At 39.8% G+C, this 21,921-nt stretch overlaps 1 protein-coding gene across 1 annotated transcript in view; it reads left to right on the top strand.

The window, feature by feature from the left end:
* Nucleotides 1–3,098: 3,098 nt before the first annotated feature.
* tdrd5 (tudor domain containing 5) overlaps nt 3,099–21,921 on the top strand; it is a 58,575-nt gene continuing 39,752 nt past the window's right edge. Inside the window, exons 1-5 of the mRNA XM_034180110.1 lie at nt 3,099–3,342; nt 3,613–3,818; nt 5,354–5,654; nt 5,858–6,027; nt 17,907–17,990. Of these exons, the coding sequence (XP_034036001.1) occupies nt 3,099–3,342; nt 3,613–3,818; nt 5,354–5,654; nt 5,858–6,027; nt 17,907–17,990 (1,005 nt within the window). The remainder of the gene's footprint in view (nt 3,343–3,612; nt 3,819–5,353; nt 5,655–5,857; nt 6,028–17,906; nt 17,991–21,921) is intronic.

Genomic DNA, 21,921 nt, shown 5'->3' with positions numbered 1-21,921 from the left:
AATACCATAAAGTGGACACCATTTGACTTATGCAATTTGAAACTGTGATATAGGTACTTTATTCTGAGAATAGCCAGCATTAATTTTATTAACATCCTGGTGTAAATAAGGTATCACCACATGTGTAGAACTCAAAAAGAATGATAGGTTGAGTTTTCATTAAAAAAAAAAAACTGCAATGTGGTAAAATGTATTCAGAAATATGAAAGAACAGGCTCTTAATAATTATTAACTATCGCATACTGTATTTTTTTTCTCAAGATTTCATTTTGCATAGGTTTGAAAAAACAAAAGATCATACGTTTTTAGGATAAATTACTTATTAATTTAATTTTTGAAGTAGCACTAATGACAACACTCATACTGAACATAATTTTGCTTGCATAGACTGATTTTGGAGATCAAGCAATAATTGCAGATGGGCTTTCTGAGGTCCCAGATAGCTTTTCTGATTTCCTTTTTTTTAACTTTCAGAATTTAGTAAATTAGCATATGGTCCATTGATACTTATGTGTAGACACTAGTGCCTAGAGGCAACTATTTTTGGTTTCAAATCTGGGCAAATGCAGTCCCAGAAAATTCCGAATGTGACAAACAAGAAACAGGTCAAGTCAATGCTGCTAAAAATGCAAACTTGCAGAAACAAAGATGCTATTCTGACATGGTTTTGCAAATAAGACTGACATGGTTTGCACATAAGACTGGCATAGCATGTTTGAAGTACACACATATGTGTCAGAAGGTGGGGGGACATACCATATTCTGTCCCCCCTGGTTGAAAAGGTTGAAAAATGAGCTTACAAAATGGCTCAAAAACAATCAAACCTGTCAACACAGGTGAGATGTATTGTACATAATGTCATGTTTTGTTTTAATTTATTTATTGTAATTGTTTGTTGTGTGTCTGAGGACTACTGATGGAAAGTAGCTTTTAGCTAAATCTGGCATATTTACACTAAGGCATGAAAATGTACAAAGTGTTCATAAATGTGCATTGTCCTCATCAAATAAACAATAAGTAAAATAAAGTCCAGATGGCCTCTGCACTCTTCCATGTGTCCTGCATGCAACTGTATTTTTACTGCCTTGACCATTTATTCAAAGATATTTACAGTATATTGCAGTATTTTCTTGGAAACGGGAAGCTTCCCATAAATATTGCCCAGGATGCATTGCTTTCTACAGTATATCTATCCATCCATCCATCCACCCATTTTCTTTCGCTTTATCCGGAGTCAGATCGCGGGGGCAGCAGCTCAAGCAAAGCTGCCCAGACCTCCCGATCCACACACACCTCCCCCAGCTCTTCCAGGCGAACCCCAAGGCGTTCCCAAGCCAGCCGAGAGACGTAGTCCCTCCAGCGTGTCCTGGGTCTTCCTCGGGGCCTCCTCCCAATGGGACGTGCCTGGAACACCTCTCCAGCGAGGCGTCCAGGGGGCATCCCGAAAAGATGCCCGAGCCACCTCAGCTGGCTCCTTTCGACATGGAGGAGCAGTGGCTCGACTCCGAGTTCCTCCTGAGTGACTGAGCTCCTCGCCCTGTCTCTAAGGGAGCGCCCAGCCACCCTGCGGAGAAAACTCATCTCGGCGGCTTGTACTCGCAGTCTCATTCTTTCGGTCATGAGCCAAATCTCATGACCATAGGTGAGGGTCAGAATGTAGATCGATCGGTAAATCCAGAGCTTTGCCCCCGTGCTCAGCTCTCTCTTCACCACAACAGTCAGATACAGCGACCGCATCACTGCAGACACTGCACTGATCCATCTGTCGATCTCATGCTCCATCCATCCCTCACTCGTGAACAAGACCCCGAGATACTTAAACTCCTCCACTTGAGGCAAGGACACTCCGCCGACCTGAAGAGGGCAAGGCACCTTTTTCCGGTCGAGAACCATGGCCTCGGATTTGGAGGTGCTGATTTTCATCCCGGACGCTTCACACTCGGCTGCAAACCGCCCCAGTGCACGCTGAAGGTCCTGATTTGACGAAGCCAACAGAACCACATCGTCCGCAAACAGCAGAGATGAGGTTCTGTTGGATTCTTAGCAACAGTCACATAAAATAACTATAAATACATCTATGTAGGGATGGGTATTGGTAAGATTTTATCTATTGATGCCGTTATCGATCCAATTCCTTATCGATTCCATTATCAGTACCTTCTTTGAATTTTCTGTGAACTAAAAGTAGGCTTTAAGGGTTTTCTATGTCATCAATATTTATTGAGTCTTTAAGTAAATAAATATGAAATTTGTCACTGCATCCTTGATCTCTGGACATAAATAGAAATAAACAAAATCTGTAGTTTTTGTCAAAAGCATTTCCTTTCATTCATTAATGGCATGAATGTCTGTACATACCTCTGAGCTCAGCTGGCTGTGCTGCACGTCAGCATCATTGTAATTCATAAAGAATGCAGGACATCTCATTTTGGGAGAGAAAAAACATTTTAGTCAATTGTAGTTTATTGTTTGTATTACAACTTTTGGAAAGAGGTGTCATCTTATTTAAAGCGTTAATTCCTTTTGAAGTTATTAATTCCGACCAGACTCTGTCTCAGCAGAGAGCCGTGCAGCGTTTGGAGCTGTGTGAATGGAACGGAGGACGATTCTCATTTCTTACCTTCAACAAGACAAGAGTCCCAGTTAGTGACTTTAATCTGCACAAAAGTAACTCGCATTTGACACATTGTAATGGCTTTGAGAGGGGTTAAGAAGCGGACTTGCCACTTCTGAAAAGCAGGGAAGCAAAGAATCAACAAAGCAGCGGGTTGGAACCCTGCTTCGTTGGGTCATGTTTCAAAGCGGAGCTGTTACAGATGCAGTTGATTACACACCCTGCAGTGGATATGTAATCAATGTAAAGAAATGATCTTTTTCCCGATAAAACAACAGCTGCTCTGAAGAACTTATAAGGGAATCGGTAAGCAAAAAGGCTATTGACGGTGGATCGAATCATTTCTGAATGGTTCTCGATACCCATCCCTACATCTGTGTTACATGTTGTATTTCAGAGTGTTAATATCTCACTTGGTAACATATTTCTTGATCATTGCAGAGTTAGTAGCCCAATCCTTTTGACCCTTTTCTGTGTTTTCAGATGTCGGCAAGCAACATGGATCAGGAAGAAGTTATGGCAAAGCTCAAGAAAGATGTGCGGTCTCTTCTCATTTCCTCAAAGACGGGCTTGGCACCAGACCAGCTAAAGAGGGACTACTTAGCCATGTTGGGACACCCTTTGCCCTTCAAAATACTTGGCTTCCGAAACATCAAGGACATGTTGATGGAGATGGTAGATGTTGTGGCAGTTGACTACCTTCCAGATGGCAGCTTAGTCTTAAAGGGTAGCAGCTTTTTTTTTAAAACTTGGTTAACCTGCAACGTTTTGTTTTGGTGAATGAATTTACCTGTAAATGGTTGACACTACATTTTAGGTCGATACAGAAGATGATGGGGTGTGTGTGTGTGTGTTGACAGTTACACTGTGATGGCTGTGTATAGCATGTTGAGAAGTCCAACCAACAAATAGTGTTTGACATGCTCCTTGTTTAAATTTGCCTCAATGTAAACATCTCAGCAGATACTTCAGTTTTGTGTTTTAACTTCATCCATAGCTATTGGTGATGAAACCACCCGAGGTATTGAGAACCTGGTAGCTAAGCAACGCTTGCCTAAATCCAAGGTGAAGAAGAGACAATTGAGCTACTTCACTCCCCACTCCTATCACCCGCCCCCAACTGTGGTCCTTCCCAGACGAGGTGGGATCCCTTCAGCTCTTCCTGCACAGCTGAGGACTCAACTCCGCATCTTACTGGCTCAGGTACAACTTAGTTATCTGTCAATTTTCTGAACCTGCTTTTCCGGTTAAGGATCATGGGGTAGCTGAGTACTATCCCAGCAGTTATTGGGCAAGAAGTGGGGAACACCCCAAACTGACCACCAGTCTGTCTCAGGACCGACACATATAAATGCACAAAATTAAGACTCCCACTCTTACATCTATGGTAACCAATTCACCTAACCTGCATATCGTACTATGCAGGTGGGAGGAAGCTGGAGCACCTGGAGGGAATCCATGCAAGCATCCACACAAAAAGGACTAGGTTAGATACAAACCTGGGACCTTCTTGCTGTGGGGCAACAATGCTAACCACTAAGCCACCATACTGTCCTACAACCGTAACATTCATCTTTTAAAAGTACCAGGCATTTAAAAAAATACAAACAAAAACAAATGAACCTTTTATGATTTGGAAGTGTGACACATGTTTCCAGTTCTCCACCTGCTTCTCCTATACTTGATTACAGCAGACTAGTACTTGTTTCAGCAACCATACAGAAAGACCCTCCTGTTATGTCCTAGTGTTAATCTCTGGTTTGTATTGTGTTTAATTATTGTATATTTGCAAGCTATGGTACCATCATGTGTCGTATTGTGAACTGTTACAGCTAGGCAGGTGACATATTATCTTGAATTTGGTGAGATAAACTCTGCCTCATTACCTTATTGTGCTGTTAAATTAATAGTCATTTATTTGGCTCTTGTGCAGGGTAGTTTCATGCATTTGCAGTTCAGACGCTTCAGCAAATCGGAGAACTGGAGACATGTGTTACATCCAAATATGCATGCTCGCCTACTATAGTCAGTAAAAAGCAGTAACTGGTGGATATCCAGATAGTCTGTATGTATTTAGTAGTAGTCAAAAGTAGAGGTGGAACAGTAGACTTAACCCTGGGTATGTTATGTATGAAGAAACTTCAGAAATGTGATTTTACAAGTATTGCAATAGATGTGCAATATATTGTGATTTGCTTTTTGTAACACTAGACCACAGAGAACAGTTAAATAATACACTTGTAAAGATTATCATTTAAAAAAATTCACATCACATTTGAGGTTTGTCATCCACCCACCCAGAAGAATCATACTGCATTTTTTTTTTTTTTTTACTGCCTGCCTGCCTGTTTAGTGTGTGTCTTTATCCCCAGACATGGCTGCATGAAAAGTGGTAAATAGGGCTGAGCAATATCTAATTAGTTGGCATATCATGATATGTGGCACATTGTATCATGCAGGGAACTGTTTTTCTATCTTGGATTATTTTCCATGATCACAGTAGAAACTGGATACCACCTTATGCCTTTGCACAACAGCGGGCCATTCTGAGTACAGCAGTCAAAAGACAGGTAAAATGGCAGTGGCACAGTATGTGTCTCACTACTACTCCCTCACTTCTAGTATGTACTACAGTCAGTAACTGTTGAAAGTTTGTCCTAACAGGGCTTTCTGATTGTCAGATATTATTGTCTTATTGCACAGACATGCTTGGCATAAATTTGGATTCACTCTGCCAGGGTCCACTCCGGTTGTCTGATCTTGAGGTCAGCTTCCAGCGTTTCTTTGGCCACCCACTGCGCATCCACACCTATGGGTTTTACTCAACTGGAGAGATGCTGCAAGCAGCGTCGGACCTAGTCCATATTCATCAGGGCAGGATGGGCTCGATTCTGTCCTTGAGACAGCAAATGGTGCCCAGACCACTACTTGTATCACCGCCAAAGGAAACTAGAGATATGAATCCCATTCAGTACAAACCCAAACCATTCTACAAAGGACCAGTCGGTGCCCAATCTCAGACACCTGCAGTTTCATCAGGTGGGTAATGAAGGGTCAGCGTGTGGGTGTCTGATGGGTCATTAATGTGAATAATACTAATCTAGCATTATACTGGACCAGTTAGAATTGTGCCATTAGATTTGAAAAAAGTTGTCTTTTCTGGAACCACTCTTTTTTGTATCCTTGATGTTTTGTCAGTTAGAGCATTTGAAATAATGTTTTGTTTTTTGTTAAACCTCTAGTCCCTGTGAAGCAGACTCCTCCAGATGTGTCCATTAAACACCATAGCTTTGAGCTTGTCCACAACAACTCCTCTGTACTTGAAACCAAACCTGAGGTGGATGTGAAAAACCAGGAAGCAGAACCAGATCCATGTCAGGAGGGTCAGCTTTTCAAGCAACGTGTCATTGAGGTTTGTTCATGTTTCACAATGTGGTGATTGAGTAGCTGCAGTTTCGTTGTCAAAATGCATTCATGTTTCGGGTAAGGGTGTACTTGGGTGATCCCCGGCACCAGTTGATTATGGTGACCTTGAGGTCAATTTCAAGGTCACAGTGACCTATTCAAGATATTGTCATTGCCACCCTTGTTAGTGCGATATCTCGATAACCAGTTGACCAACTTCATTCATATTTAGCATAAGGGTGTACTTGGGTGATTCCCCCCACCAGTGCTTCATATTACTGATCTGTGGTGACCGGGTGGGATATGTCATCTTCTCATGGATCCTATTTAAAAAAAGATCTCCAGTCAGTGACTTTAGTGTTCTGTGAGACCACAGCACTGTGTACAGCAGCTCAGAGAGCTTCTCTCTGCTGCACCACACAGCTGAAAGCAGCATCTCTCTCTGTAAGTAAAAGGAAAAACTTCATCAAAATCTTTAAATAAATAATCCATAGTTCCTCCTTTCTCTTTAGCTACTGTTACATTCAGAGATTAACTGTTTATTCTTAACAGACTTCCTGTTCCCAAAAGCTCTGGTTTCTCAAAGAAAACAGTGGTCTGTTTTGTTTTGTTTTTTATTTGTTTCGAAGCTGGACAAGGAGAGGGGTGGGGGGAGCAAGCGCGAAATAGATGCTGCTTTCTGGGTTGTAATAAAGTAGTAAAGTCCTGCCCACAGCACTGCTTGGTTTGTTAGACATCACAAGCCCATCGGTGCTGAACGCTGCTGTCCCACATACTGGCATAGAAGAAGATAACAGTGTGCAGACTGGAGTTGTGTTGGCTGTATTTATTTATGCATTTGTTCAACGTCATAATGTTATTTGTAGCTCCTTGACCTTTTTGTGTGAAGGTTATGTTGAAAGGTTCTATGCAGTAAACGCATAGCACAGAACATTTAAAGAAAGTTTTGTGTTAAGGGTGTGTTATACTAAATTTTGACACCTTTTTCTTATTTTTTTTACTCAAGGCAAATATTGGTATCTGCCTCCAAACCTTGTTGATAATTGGTATCACCCTTAAAAATCCATAATGATCGACTCCAAAATAAAAGTTAAACAAGGTCAATGTCTGTTGGATTTATGACACGTGGCATATGTTATTCTGTAATGTAACCAAGTCTGACAGATGGTACAAACTGTTCCATTTTAAAACCACGTTAACTCCCACTACTTTGCTACCACTAATTCATAACCACTAATTTGCTTGACTTTTTACCATAATTGGAGCAACGTTACGTTTTGACCCCTGTATAAACTGAAATTGAGCTTTGTCCCCATTTTTGCAGTTTTTACCCCATATCCCCAATACCATTCAGCAATTTCTCCAAACTACACCTTTTTAGAATCTTTATGATCAAACAGTGTGGTATACATTTCATTGTGATGTGACTGTTTTTAAATGTTGACACCTATGTAATCCTTTATTGGCTCCTACCTAGCAATAGTTGCCACTCTGGGATGACATCACACATTTTTGTGGAGGCCATGGTAAACTGAGGCTGGACATGTTGTTTAATCTCTTTAGGTGGTACCCATTAGGTTAAAATTAGCTTCAGACTCGTGGACTAGTTTGGTTATGTGCAGAGGAGGAAACCAGGCTATATAGAGAGAAGGATGGTGAGGCCAAAGAGGAGATTTGTGGATGTAAGGAAGGACATGCAGGTGTTAAGTGTGAGAGAAGATGATGTACAGGACGGTGAAAGAGAGAATGATAACTGGAGCAGCCAGAAAAAGAAGGGTTCTGATTCATGTATTTCATGGCAGCTATATACAGGTGCTGGTCATATAATTAGAATATCATGAAAAAGTTGAATTATTTCAGTAATTCCATTCAAAAAGTGAAACTTGTGTAATGTATACATACATTACACACAGACTAATATATTTATTTCTTTTCATTTTGATGATTATAACTGACAACTAATGAAAATCCCAAATTCAGTATCTTAGAAAATTAGAATATTAAGACCAATACAAAAAAGGATTTTTAGAAATGTTGGTCAACTGAAAAGTATGAATGTGAAAACTATGAGCATGAACAGCACTCAGTACGTAGTTGGGGCTCCTTTTGCCTGAATTAGTGCAGCAGTGCGGCCTGGCCTGGAGTCTATCAGTCTGTGGCACTGCTCAGGTGGTATGAGAGCCCAGGTTGCTCTGATAGTGGCCTTCAGTTCTTCTGCATTGTTGGGTCTGGCGTGTTGCATCTTCCTCTTCACAATACCCCATAGATTTTCTATGGGGTTAAGGTCTGGCGAGTTTGCTGGCCAGTTAAGAACAGGGATACTATGGTCCTTAAACCAGGTACTGGTAGCTTTGGCACTATGTGCAGGTGCCAAGCCCTGCATCTCCATAAAGTTGGTCAGCAGCAGGAAGCATGAAGTGCTCTACAACTTCCTGGTAGACGGCTGCGTTGACCTTGGACCTCAGAAAACTCAGTGGACTAAGACCAGCAGATTACATGGCACCCCAAACCATCACTGACTGTGGAAACTTTACACTGGACCTCGAGCAACGTGGATTCTGTGCCTGTCCTCTCTTCCTCCAGATTCTGGGACCTTGACTTTCAAAGGAAATGAAAAATTTACTTTCATCAGAGAACATGACTTTGGACCACTCAGCAGCAGTCCAGTCCTTTTTGTCTTTAGCCCAGGCAAGATGTCAAGTCAGCAGTCTTCCCCATGATTGTGTAGTCTACAGAACTAGACTGAGAGACCAGTTAAAGGCCTTTGCAGTTGTTTTGAGTTAATTAGCTTATTAGAGTGTTCCACCAGTTGTTTTCAGTATTGAACCTTTTCACAATATCCTAATTTTCTGAGATACTGAATTTGGGGTTTTCATTAGTTGCCAGTTATAATCATCAATATTAAAATAAATAAACACTTGAAAAATATCAGTCTGTGTGTAATGAATATATGTATTATACAAGTTTCACTTTTTGAATGGAATTATTGAAAAAAAAAAATCAACTTTTTCATGATATTCTAATTCTTTGACCAGCACCTGCAGTATATGGACAAAATTTCTTTGGCAAATATTTGCTTATTTTGAAGTGGATGCCTGCAACACATTTCAAAAAGTTGGGACGGGGCAACAAAAGACTGGGAAAGTTGATGAATGCTCAAATAACACCTAAGTGGAAACAGGTGAGTGTCATGATTGGGTATAAAAGGAGCATCCCCAAAAGGCTCAGCCATTCACAAGCAAAGATGGGGTGAGGATCACCACTTTTTGAACAACTGCGTGAAAAAATAGTCCAGCAGTTTAAGAACAATGTTTCTCAGTGTTTAATTGCAAGGAATTTAGGGATTCCATCATCTACAGTCCATAATATAATCAGAAGATTCAGAGAATCTGGAGATCTTTTGACATGTAAGCGGCAAGGCCCAAAACCAACATTGAATGCCCGTGACTTTTGATCCCTCAGGCGGCACTGCATTAAAACCAACATCAAAGGATCTTACCGCGTGGGCTCAGGAACACTTCAGAAAACCATTGTCAGTTAACACAGTTTGTCACTACATCTACAAGTGCAAGTTAAAACTCTATCGTGCAATGCAAAAGCCATATATCAACAACATCCAGAAACGCTGCCATCTTCTCTTGGCCTGAGCTCATTTGAAATAGACAGAGGCAAAGTGGAAAAGTGTGCTGTGGTCTGACGAGTCCACATTTTAAATTGTTTTTGGAAATCATGGACGTTGTGTCCTCCGGACAAAAGCGGAAAAAGATCGAGATTGTTACCAGCACAAAGTTCAAAAGCCAGCATCTGTGATGGTATGGGGGTGTGTTAGTGCCCATGGCACTAACACCATCAATGCTGAAAGGTACATCGAGGTTTTGGAGCAACACATGCTGCCATCCAAGCAATGTCTTTTTCAGGGACGTCCCTGCTTATTTTAGCAAGACAATGCCAAGCCACATTCTGCACGTGTTACAACAGCGTGGCTTTGTAGTAAGAGTGCAGGTACTAGACTGGTCTGCCTGCAGTGCAAACCTGTCGCCCATTGAAATGTGTGTCACATTGTGAAGCACAAAATATGACAACGGAGACCCCGGACTGTTGAACAACTGAAGTCTTACATCAAACAAGAATGGGAAAGAATTCCACCTACAAAGCTTCAACAATTAGTCTCCTCAGTTCCCAAATGCTTACTGACTTTTGTTAGGAAAGGTGATGTAACACAGTGGTAAACATACCACTGTCCCAGCTTTTTTGAAACATGTTGCAGGCATCCATTTCAAAATGAGCGAATATTTGCACAAAAAACAATAAAGTTTATCAGTTTGAACATTAAATATCTCGTCTTTGTGGTGTATTCAATTGAATATAGGTTGAAGAGGATTTGCAAATCATTGTACAAGTATTCTGTTTTTATTTACATTTTACACAACGTCCCAACTTCATTGGAATTGGGGTTGTACCAGTACAAACACACACACGCGCACACACACACATATAGTGTGTGTGTGCGTGTGTGTGTAAGCTTGCTCATGATTCCACAAAACTTGTATAAACTTTGATAAAAGAATGATAATTTTTAGAATTGAGTATTTGTCTCAGTGAGATATGAGTGAGAATAGAAGGGAGGAAAGTGTCAAAGTAATAAAAGAAAGAAAATAAATCAAATAATTAATCATGGGAGGCATAGATTACGAGGGATCAATCTTACATTATCCAAAGAACAAAAATAAGTAAAGGAGAGAATCAGCTCAGTTGATACTTGAAATTGTTAATGTTCTAATAAGCTGTCTATACGGTCCGCATAAGTTGCGAGTGGCCAGTTTGCTTCAGTGGATTGTACGGATTGTGTGGGCCAGTGAGCAGATCCAGTAATCCAGATCACTGTACCCACCTATCTCAAATGGACTACTATTGTTCCTGTACCCAAAAAGCCTGCTGACACAACCCTCAGTGACTATCGCCCAGTTCCCCTTACCCTGGTCATTATGAAGTGCTTTGGTGATGGTGTTAGCACACATCAGTAACAGCATCCCTTCAGACCTGGACAGCCATCAGTTTGTACACCGGACAAACAGATCTACAGAGGATGTTGTCTCCATTGCACTTGACGCCGCCCTGACCCACCAGGAGCAGCTAAACACATTTGTCAGGATGCTCTTTGCAGATTTTAGCAGTGCATTTAATACTGTAAGGACACAGACTAATAAGCTAAGGAACAGCTTTTTCCCCAGAACTATTGCCTCCATCACCACACCCGGTCCCCCTCCACAAACAGACATTCCATAATGGATATCAACATGTGCAATCAATAATAGTCTTTTCATATATCTAAAACTAGAAGCACTCAGAGTGCAAACCTCTGCCAAGGCCATGGGGTCACTGACGCCATAACATCTACACGCCGTGGAATCATTGAACCTAAAAAAGTCTAATGATGTTTGCTCAGTAGTAAAAAAAAAAAGTTTCATCTGCTGTGACTGGATAGCATGTATCCTTAGCTCTTGGCATCACAGTTTATTGCAACTTGCACCTTTCCCAGAAGCTACTGTCATCTGAGCACTGATATTGATATTGCATGTGCTTATAGACAAAAACAAATAGGAGACAAAATTCAATTTATTATTCAACTAAACTGCAAATATATGAATTTTTTAACATTTATCTCTAAACAAGGCCATAGGGCCACTGACCCTAAAGAGATTCCCTCGGCACAGTGATCTATTTCTTTTTGTCTCTTTCTCTAAAATTGTATATAATAATCATTAGATTATTAATATATAAACAAAAATAAATTTAAGAAATATTACAATATGAAAACAAATGCACCCGAACGTGATGACAGCTGCAACTGCTTAATGCTAACTTTTAACATTGAAAATGCCATAGACATGCTAACGCATTAGCATCAATTTAATCACTTGTTCCTCTTGTCATTTCCAACCACTCCACAAAATTTCATCAAAATCTGTTCAAAACTTTTTGAGTTATCCTGCTGACAGACAGACAGACAAACGCAACCGAAAACATAACCTCCTTGGCGGAGGTAACTATCCTATCTCAAAGCGTTAAGCACCTGAACAATTTATTAAGCTCTTTTTTTTTTTTGACTGTCATACTTTTTTTTTGTATTTAAGGTCTTGTCATTCTGTGAAGGTGTTCATTGTGTTGGACAGTATGTTTCATGGCCATGTCCTCGGTCTATTTGATAACTTCATATCGCCTCTGGGCAGTGGTGGGTGCAGTTCCAGTAATCCGCTAATTAGAGAAGCTAACATTTTCTTTAGCAGATTAGCTTTTCAGTTAACTTTGGAAACAATCAGCGGACCAATTAGCTTTCACTAAATTTAGTTCCACTAACTTTTAGTCCTCTAACAAATTTTTTTTTTTTTTTTTTTTTTGCTGTTATAGTGAGTAAATTTTAACGGTCAGAAACGTATATAAAACCTAAAATCCTACATGTTAATTTGTGTCGTGTGTTTTGCAATAAGCAGATTGCTGTGAGAAGCTCCCCCAGTGGGGGGGGATCTGGACAGTTTATCGAAATTAAGGGCAACCCTGTCATTTTGTAAAAATGACAATATGATATTGCACTTTTTTTTTGCACTAAATTTGAAGGTTTGAGCATTAAACAGACACATGTGCCGAAAGGCATCGTGGGAAATGATCTGCTCTTATCTTAAACTGCAGCCTGATCAGACAGTCTCAATACGAACTCTCTGAAATGTTGTGAGATTTGAAACCTCAATACCACAAACAAATTACAGTTGGTCTATTCACACTACCATTTAGTAGGTGGTGGTGTTCTCTGCATTTTGATGGGGGGGAAGTGATGAGAACAGATCATTTGAATTTCCCATAATGCATGGGTTAAAGTTATCCGTCACCACAACGGATTTCCGTCATTTGGAAAATTTAACCACACATACTCCTGCGCACGTGGTGTCATGCGTGTTTTGGGGCTGAAATATGATAGTCTCACTGTCAAAGCAACATCCCATTCTGCACTAATCAAAGCAACAATGTCAGCGTGTTTGGCGCCGCACTGTGAAGGAAGGGACTGTGTGAATTTTTCACTCCTCTCCGCTCTGTTTACTGCTTGCCATGAGCCACGGTCCTTCTCCTCTCTGTCTTTGTGGGAACATTGGCAGACACTCCCCAAGTAGAGCGAGGCGTGGCTTTGCTTTGAACCAATGAAGCAATGATCCGACTGTGCTTCGATGGTTTGTCACTTTATCTTAATTTTCCCCCGCTAAAACCCTAAAGAGCATATGTCTGTGAGTAATATTTTCCTTTTTTATATTAAACTGACCTGTTATGGTCTTCTAAACTCCAACATGTTTTGTAGGCCTGTCCTTCACCCAAAATTATTTTTGAGTAAGCACTACAACAATCTAACAAGTATGAAATAAAAATTTCATTTAAAAGGTTTAGTTTATCAACTGACCATTCATAGCATTGCATGCTTTATGTTCATTTACTTGGTATGCGGGGCTATGCTTGTACTACAATTATGGATAAAAATATGCAGTGCCATTAACATACATGTTTTGCAACACAACTGATATCTGGAAGAACACAAATTCTTAACAGACTGTAATACAGTATACTTTTCAATCTTCTTAGATTGATAACTGAATATGCAAACATTGTGCAAGGCACGATCAAGCCCAACCCATTATTTATTGCCCTCTTCAAAATCTTCCTCCCCTGCCTCCTCGTCATCACAATAATCAGTTGGATTATTTGCGAAGACCAAGATTAGCACAGCATTCATCATCGGTATCCGCTTAAACATAAAATCTGGGCTTGCATCCCAGATGTACCTCCTGGCAAATTGTTCTTTTTTTTTTTTTAAGAAAACCATCCTCTGTACAGCTTCATCATGAAGTTGTATAACTGGTGATACAAAATGAAAAAATTGTACTGTGCACAATTTCTTCAGTCACAGCTACATAAGCCTGTAACTTCTTCTGGGCTGTCTGGGTGTTTTGGTGGCTTTCCTCACTCTTCTTCTTGCACAGTCACTCAGTTTTTGAGAACTGTCCACTCTGCAGATTTACCACAGAGTGCCATACTGATGTATTTCTTCATAATTGCAGTAAATAAAGTCCATATTCAGTGACTTTGGAATGTATCATCCCCTGACTGAAGAAAACTGGCAATAAAGCTGATTATTTACAGGTATTATACCAAAGAGGCCCATTGCTTATGTAAGCCATCATCTTGGCTTTTATATTTTCTATTAATTTATATCAAGTTGTAGAGATTTGTTTTCAGTTTGAGTTTAAGGAACATAATTTTCCAAATTTTTATACAGCAAAACCTGATTTACTTTTAGTATATGAAATGGCATAAATAAATTAAAATGCATGAAATACAAAGGTTGCGAAATACTTTTGCAAAGCACTGTACTTTCACAATGTCATGCCAATGACATGAATCGGTATGTACATTTATAGCATGTAACATTCATGACAAAAAAATATCAACTGTAAATTATTATATTCACAATACAGTCCATACTATAGGCCAGGGTTCTCAGCAGGATTTTTTTCTCAGCGTAATGAATGGAAAAATCACCTTAAGAAGGAGGGTTTGTGGACTTCTTAGGCTTTGATCCCGCTGAAGCTTTTGCTTTAAAGGCTTATAAAGCGCCTTCTTTGGTGTTTTTTTTTTTACTTCAAAAAGTTGAGTAATCAGAACTTAATCTTGAAGTTAAAAAAAAAAATTTGTATGGATTTTCTGTAGTAAACTGCTGTGTATAAATTAGCAGTTCTGATGCTCCTGTGCAGTGACACGCATTTCTACACTCTTCCATATTTTAATACCTCTGATGCCTCTTTTCTTTTGCCTTTAAAGTAAGGCTGTAATAAAGATTAAAACAACAAAAAAAAAACTATGGCTTTACTTAACAAAATTTGGCCCTCCAAATGCAGGCAATAGTGTTTCAGAGGGACATAACTGTAAAACGTTTCTTTGGCCCTGGTCTCCCCTACATCATGATATTATGGAATGTGATGCATTCGAGTGAATAAATACTTTATTTGGAATCAATCAGTTCATGGCATTATCACATGATCAATTTCATTTACATCAGTCAAGCATGCAAGTACACAAAATAACTGATTCATTACAAGAAAACTCATCTTCCAGTAGTTTTTTTTTTCTTCGCACACTCTCATCATATTAAACATATTAGTATTAAAGATTGCTCTTAACCCAGCTGCAGCGCTGCTTTTACGGAGCGCTTCTCCGAAAATATCAAACTAATAAAACAGCTGCCAGCCAGGGTGAAAGTAAAATTATTCAATAATTTCTGGATCAAGTTGAAAGAAATCTGAAAACACTGCACTGAAATATGGAGCATGTCATAGAGAAATTAATCTCATTCATGTATATTAAACATTAGTAGAATATACAATGTCAAAGCAACCGTCATGTCACCCATCAAACTGAAAGAAAAACATTTCCATTCTATGCATTGGCTCTTACACAATATCTCAGGATGGAAAACCTGATGTGAAGAAGAAACCCGAGGCTAATTAAAAGGGGATAAATTGAGACTTATGAAAGTGAGACTTCTAATTGAATCACTAAACGAATGGTGAGATAGTTATCACAACAAAACATTCAGGCAGTAAAACTGAAGTCGCCACTTTACAGACTACAGATCAACACAACAAAGTAAATCATTTTCTAACCTTCATTTAGCAATTTTAGTCATTTCCCCAAATCATTTATATTACATATAATACACACTTATGAAAGCTCACTCCACAATTTATTTTTTATTTACTTAATCTTTATTTAACCAGCTGATACTCCTTTGTCAGCTGACAAAGGATTGTACAACTTGTCGCTGTACCTGAATGCTGCACAAAACAGCATTTTCTGATCACTTTAACCCAGGCTCGGACTGATAATCTGTGATTTTGGGCATTTGCCCGGTGGGCCGCTGCACGTTTAGACGTGCGTGGGCCGGCCCTCCTATATTTATACAGATTATGGAAATATACAGTGTTCTCGAACCGCGCGCTGCTGTCAACACGAGGAAAGTCCGTGATCGGTGAAGCTACAGCATTTAATCGGTGCAGCTGCAGAGCCTCTCTCTCTCTCTCTCTCTCTCTCTCTCACGCACACTTTGGAGACACAAAAACTTTTTTCCGCTTGTGTGCTTTTGCTTCCGTTTTGTCAGACCGAGCGCCAGAAAAAAAAAAAAAAATCACAGGGGGCGGGGTCGCCCCCCCCCCCCCCCCCCACAAAAAAAAAGTGCGCACCGGAGGAGACGTGCGCTCCTGGAAAGCTCGTGTATTGACGCTGCACCGTTGTAAGAGACTAAGAGTGAAGAGTGATGACAGTATTTTTTTATTATTATTATTTGAACGTATAGACCCTCGGTCAAGTGATCTCCTGCATACCACACAGAGCCGGTGTGCTGTCGAGATGAGGTGCGCCAACTTTCGACACTCTGAGCTGTGACGTACCTTCGCATTGTCCAATAGGAACGACGCGTCAGGCCAAAACACGGAAGACTCGTGGCAGAAACCACTGATCTGTACAAAATGGATTGGACCAATCCGATTGGTGCAGAAACCACTGATCTGTACAAAACATTAACGTGTGACAGGACTGCTCATTTAGAGAGCAGTTTTCTGAAGAAAAATCATTGGAAATGTTTTTTTGTTGTTGTTGCCTCAAAATTAGATTACTGTTAAAAAAAAAAAAAAAAAAACTTTAGAACACTTGTAATTAAAACAGGTAAATAAATCTATAAATGGTTCTTTAGAAACCTTTCATCTGTATTAAAACTTTTAGACAAATAAAATAACATGGAAACTTGTATATTTTTTGAAGTCTGGTAGATTATTTATATCTTATTTCAACCAGAAAAATAAACACTAAATAAATACAAATGTTTATTATAAATGCAAAAGGAAATAATTTAACAATGACTGCAGTGTGATTGTAAAGTAGGATTTCTGTGACATAAACCTCATGATGTTTTATATATATATATATATATATATATATATAGTCATTTAAACTTGTAATTTCGTCAAAATATGTAATTGCCTTTAATGTTATCAGGACGCCCCCTCGTGGCACCGGGTCCGCGTTTTGTACTATGATCAAGGTGAAATGACAGTGAAAGTGTTTAGGTGTGTGTTCATGGTGTTTAGGTGTATAGTATTTGTTCATTGGGGGTTCGGTATGGACGGGTGGGTGTGCGTGTTTGGGGGTGGATTCGTCGGGCCAATAGTGGGCTGGTCCAGAGGAAAAATGCCAGGGCCGAAATTTGTTCCCAGTCCGACCCTGCTTTAACCCAAGTTTAAGTCAGCAACTAATCTATTTCTTTGAATGACTGACGATGCGGAATAAAGCTAAGCAAGATGGAGGCTGCTGGCAACAGCTCACAGGCTTCATCTGCCATCTAGTGGATTAAATAGAAATGGCCACAGCACACCAGATGCAACTATGACTAAGGGATTAAGAACCATGGTAATGGATAAAATGTTTGTCGTCTCCCCCAATTCCCAAATTGTAATTTAATTTCTGTAATAGGTTGTTGTTCTGTTGCTTCCTTTCCACACTTCAAATGCCATAATGTGGATCAGCATCTTTTTATTTAATTAGTTCAGAATTTAACTTTGTGTAGCCACTGTTGTGTGTTACAGCTGGCTGTAACACACATTACAGTGTGTTACAGCTGGATGTGTTTCCAGGTTTCATTAGTCATATGGTGTTTGTTCCACATTCAGAATGTGATTACATGAATAAGTGATTACATAAGTAAGCAGATAAATGGAGACAACACTGTAACTTCTTACTAACTGGAAAACAAACATGAGTGTTTAAATGCTAACTTTTCACTTAATTCTACATCAGCTGGAAGAGGCCCTTCAGCAGAGGATTCTGGAAAATGGAGTTGCTGGTACCATTAGTCAAGAACTGAAGAAAAAACTTCAACAGGTTAGATTTCAAGTTTGTAATTGTACTGCAGTTCTAAATGGATATACAGTAAAACTCACCGAAACCGTCATTATATAAACTGGATCCTTGCACTCACAGGACAAATGCAAAAGCCCCAATGCTTTTGTGTGGTTTTCCATGTAATAAACACCTTATATAATGGATTTTTGCTCACATCGGACAAAACGTCCCATCCGATTACAATGCATTTTCATTAAAAACCCCTTGCATATACCTGACAAAGAAGTCTGGATGTGCATGGTAACAAAGGTATGAAATTAAGTTCAGCACCAAGTCTCGCTAATTGGAGTAAAATGAGTACCATATTTCCATGACTAAAAGACCGGCTGTTTATCTTTTTCAATCTGTGCTCAGACCCGGCACTTAAATGAGGCAGGGCATAATTCAAGGCTAGTGATTATTAACAAAATGCTCCTTGTTGCCTGCACTGTAATATGGTGTTACGTTTCACCTCATATCCCTGGGTGTGGGGAACCAAACCGCATTAGATCACAGCCCTCTGTCCGGCTGTGAACACACACACCCGGTAAACGACTGAGACCGCAAGGGCTATGATTTTGGTTACATTTTCAATCATGGATCAAATTTGTTTACCAGAAAAGTCCGCAAATATGACCAACTTTACAACACAGAGTCAGAAAAACATGCTCAAATGACTCTCAATTCATGGAGGAAATTGTAGGTACCATACTATTGGTTTGGAGGTTGATGATCGTATAAAGAAGTGGAGCTTGTTGAGAGACAGATTAATCCAGAAAAAGCTACTGTTCCTGCAGTAAATTGCGTAAAGATGTAGCAAAGAACTTTAAAAGGGTCACGCGTATGTTGATGTCATTGCATGGCCACAGAGTTGCAGAAGCATAAATCAGGCTTTAGGATTTTAAGTTACCACTCCATAGCGGCCTTAGGAAAAAAAGGATTTTGTCCATTTGATACATATAACGGCTTTCGATTATAATGGACAAAATTTGCTGGTTCTCCTGAATTCATTATATGCAAATTTTCATCTGAAGAATAATTTTGGCACAGAGTCCTAATTTTTTTCTTATTCTATCTTCCTTGGCGTCTGTGTGCATGCATGTTTATGGCTTTGATCATGGGGAAACTGGGAAGAGCTGACATTTGCTGTTTGGTGTGCTTATGTATTTTTGGTCAAGGATGAATGCTGTGAAAATGGAAAGTTGACAATTTTTTTGAGAAATTAGTGATTTTAGCTAATGGTGAACAAAGGACATAAACTCTGGAATCGCACACCATTCCAGCTGGGGGCAGTAAATCTATATATTAAAAGTAAAGCGGCCTCGGCGTACGTGTATGCAAGTATGTGTATAACTTCAATCACGGATAAACTGGGAAGAGCTGACATTTGTGGGGGGAGGTGATGGTCTAGTGGTTAAGGTGTTGGGCTTGAGACCAGAAGATCCTGGGTTCAAATCCCCGCCTGACTGGAAAATCACTAAGGGCCCTTGGGCAAGGTCTTTAATCCCCTATTGCACCCGGTGTGTAGTGAGCGTCTTGTATGGCAGCACCCTGACATCGGGGTGAATGTGAGGCAGAATTGTAAAGCGCTTTGAGCGTCTGATGCGGATGGAAAGCGCTATATAAATGCAGTCCATTTTGCCATTTGCTCTTTGGTATATTGATGTATTTTGGGTCAAGGATGAACGCCGCCAAAAGGGAAAGTTGATAGGACTAATATTTTTGGAGACACTATGGATATTACCTGACATCAATGGATGTTGATGATTAAACTCTGGACTCTGACACCATTCCAGCAGGGGGTGGTAAATCATCTATATATTAAAAGCGATGTGGCAACTATGTGTAGGTGTGTGTGTGATTTTATTTTATATGTCACATCTTGATGATTTAGCCAGCTTATGCTGACTGTCAGTGGTGGACACAGTTCTGCTAACCACTAATGATCGAAACTAATGTATATTGTGCCTAAAACTGAGTTTTAGGCATAATATACAAAGAGTTTAAAACTGTTGTCCGTGTGCAGTGGTCAAAGTGCAGCCTCATCAGAGCATCTCAGTGCATTTCTCCTGTTGTGAAACATTACCCATAATGCACTGCAGCATGTGTGGTCCAAACACTAAAAGCTTCAAAATTAGTGCATTACTTTAAAACTAGAACATATAGTTGATATTTTCACTTTATAAAACCCAGACGTGATGTAAATTAAATAACTTGTGTGGAATTGGTTTGGTTAAAATTTTAACCATAAGTTAAAATAGTATGCCTGTTGATAACTTACGTGATATGCCGGCGAGTCATTATGGTGTAAAGAGAAATTGTCTTTTATTTTTTTCTCCTCTGCCTCAGTCATTAGGTCTCTTTTACTGAGAGAGAGCTAATCTGACACAGAAGTGCTGGGTCTTTGTTGTCAGTAGCTCCTAATGTACTGAAATCAATACTGAAAATGATCAGTTTAGCTTTTATATTTTAGGGGTTTATCGGTTAGCTTTATAAAAGATAACTTTTCAGTTAGCGGATTAACTGTTATTCAAGTTAACTTTTTGGTTAGCTGTGCCCACCACTGCCAACTGTATTAAAAACGCTAGCATACGTGGGTGTATGTCTAATAAATTATGCAGCTGTCACACCTTGACAATTTAACGAGCGTATGCTGACAGCTTCATTTCCACGGAGCGGTCTGAGTCGGTACTTACTGTAAGGCCTGGTGCGAGTCGGAACAGTTGAGTCTGGCTTGGTTTGCATTTCTATCACCGGCAGAACCCTTTTGTTTGGCAGGTGGAACATGGTAAACATTGATGAGCACCTCATCGAGCGCACATACACCGTTGCATGACTTTGCTCCCTCCACACGGAGGCAAAACCAAGTAAGTTAACATCATTTTATTTTTGTGTTGGTGGATCATAGGATATCGAGTGCAGAATTATCGACTGATGCCTGTGGTAAACACGGACATGAATGAATGAGGCGCTGTGACTCTTTCAACTTTTAAAATAAGTTAATTATCTTGTGGCACAAAGCGCCGGTGTCGCAGCCTGATCGGTACCCCCTGGCTCTGTTTGATCAGTCCTCCTGACTGCTCAGAAATGCACCGGGAGCAGAAAAACCACAGAGCGACTTTGTTTAAAAATGCTACGTTTCTTCAGCCACGACAAGCAGCTAAGTATTTTCAGATGACGTTTCCCAAAATCAGGGTGCTTTATGTGGATACATTTTCTGAAACAACAGTGTGAATGATTTTTAATATTTGAAACAGTCTGTTTGCATGAGGACTGCATCTTTCAGCCAATCAGTGGACATATAAGAAACATATTAATGGACATATTTAAGAAACTTGTTTCAACAATCGCATAACTTAACAAGCAATCGGAGATTTCTTATGTCTGCCAATCTGGATCCGGATCACCTCCAAAATTCACTGGAGCCTTTCCTTGCCCTAGTATCTATTTTTGGTGCAAATTTGATGAGAATCAGTGAAGTAATTTTGACGTAATCCTTCAAAGCCTATAAAAAGAGGAATATTGATCCAGAATCTGGATCCAGATCACCTCTAAAATTTAATGGAGCCTTCCATGGCTTACGGCTGCGTGGGACAATGCTGCCCCCCCCCCCCCCCCCCCCAACATTCAACTTTGCCTCAATTCGGATGATATGTATGGGTGTTCTTAATACTGATGTGTGCCATTATTGCGTTCAACTTGTAATAATTGTGGATTAATTGCATTTTTGTCTGAGGTGATTGTGTGGGAAGAAATTTCGTTGCACTTGTTGTAATGACAATAAATCTGTCTATCTAAAGGGAAATCTTGATCCGGATCCAGATTACTTCCAAAATTTAATGGTGTCTTCCATGGCCTAATATATACAGTTGTGTTCAAAATTATTCATCCTCCACTGCAGTACAGTCTTATAGCAAGTCTGACTTTTTTT

The sequence above is a fragment of the Thalassophryne amazonica genome, chromosome 10, assembly GCF_902500255.1.
Source record: "Thalassophryne amazonica chromosome 10, fThaAma1.1, whole genome shotgun sequence".
Lineage (NCBI taxonomy): Eukaryota > Metazoa > Chordata > Actinopteri > Batrachoidiformes > Batrachoididae > Thalassophryne > Thalassophryne amazonica.
Note: the sequence above shows the minus strand (reverse complement) of the source record. Positions and strands in the feature narration are given on the sequence as shown.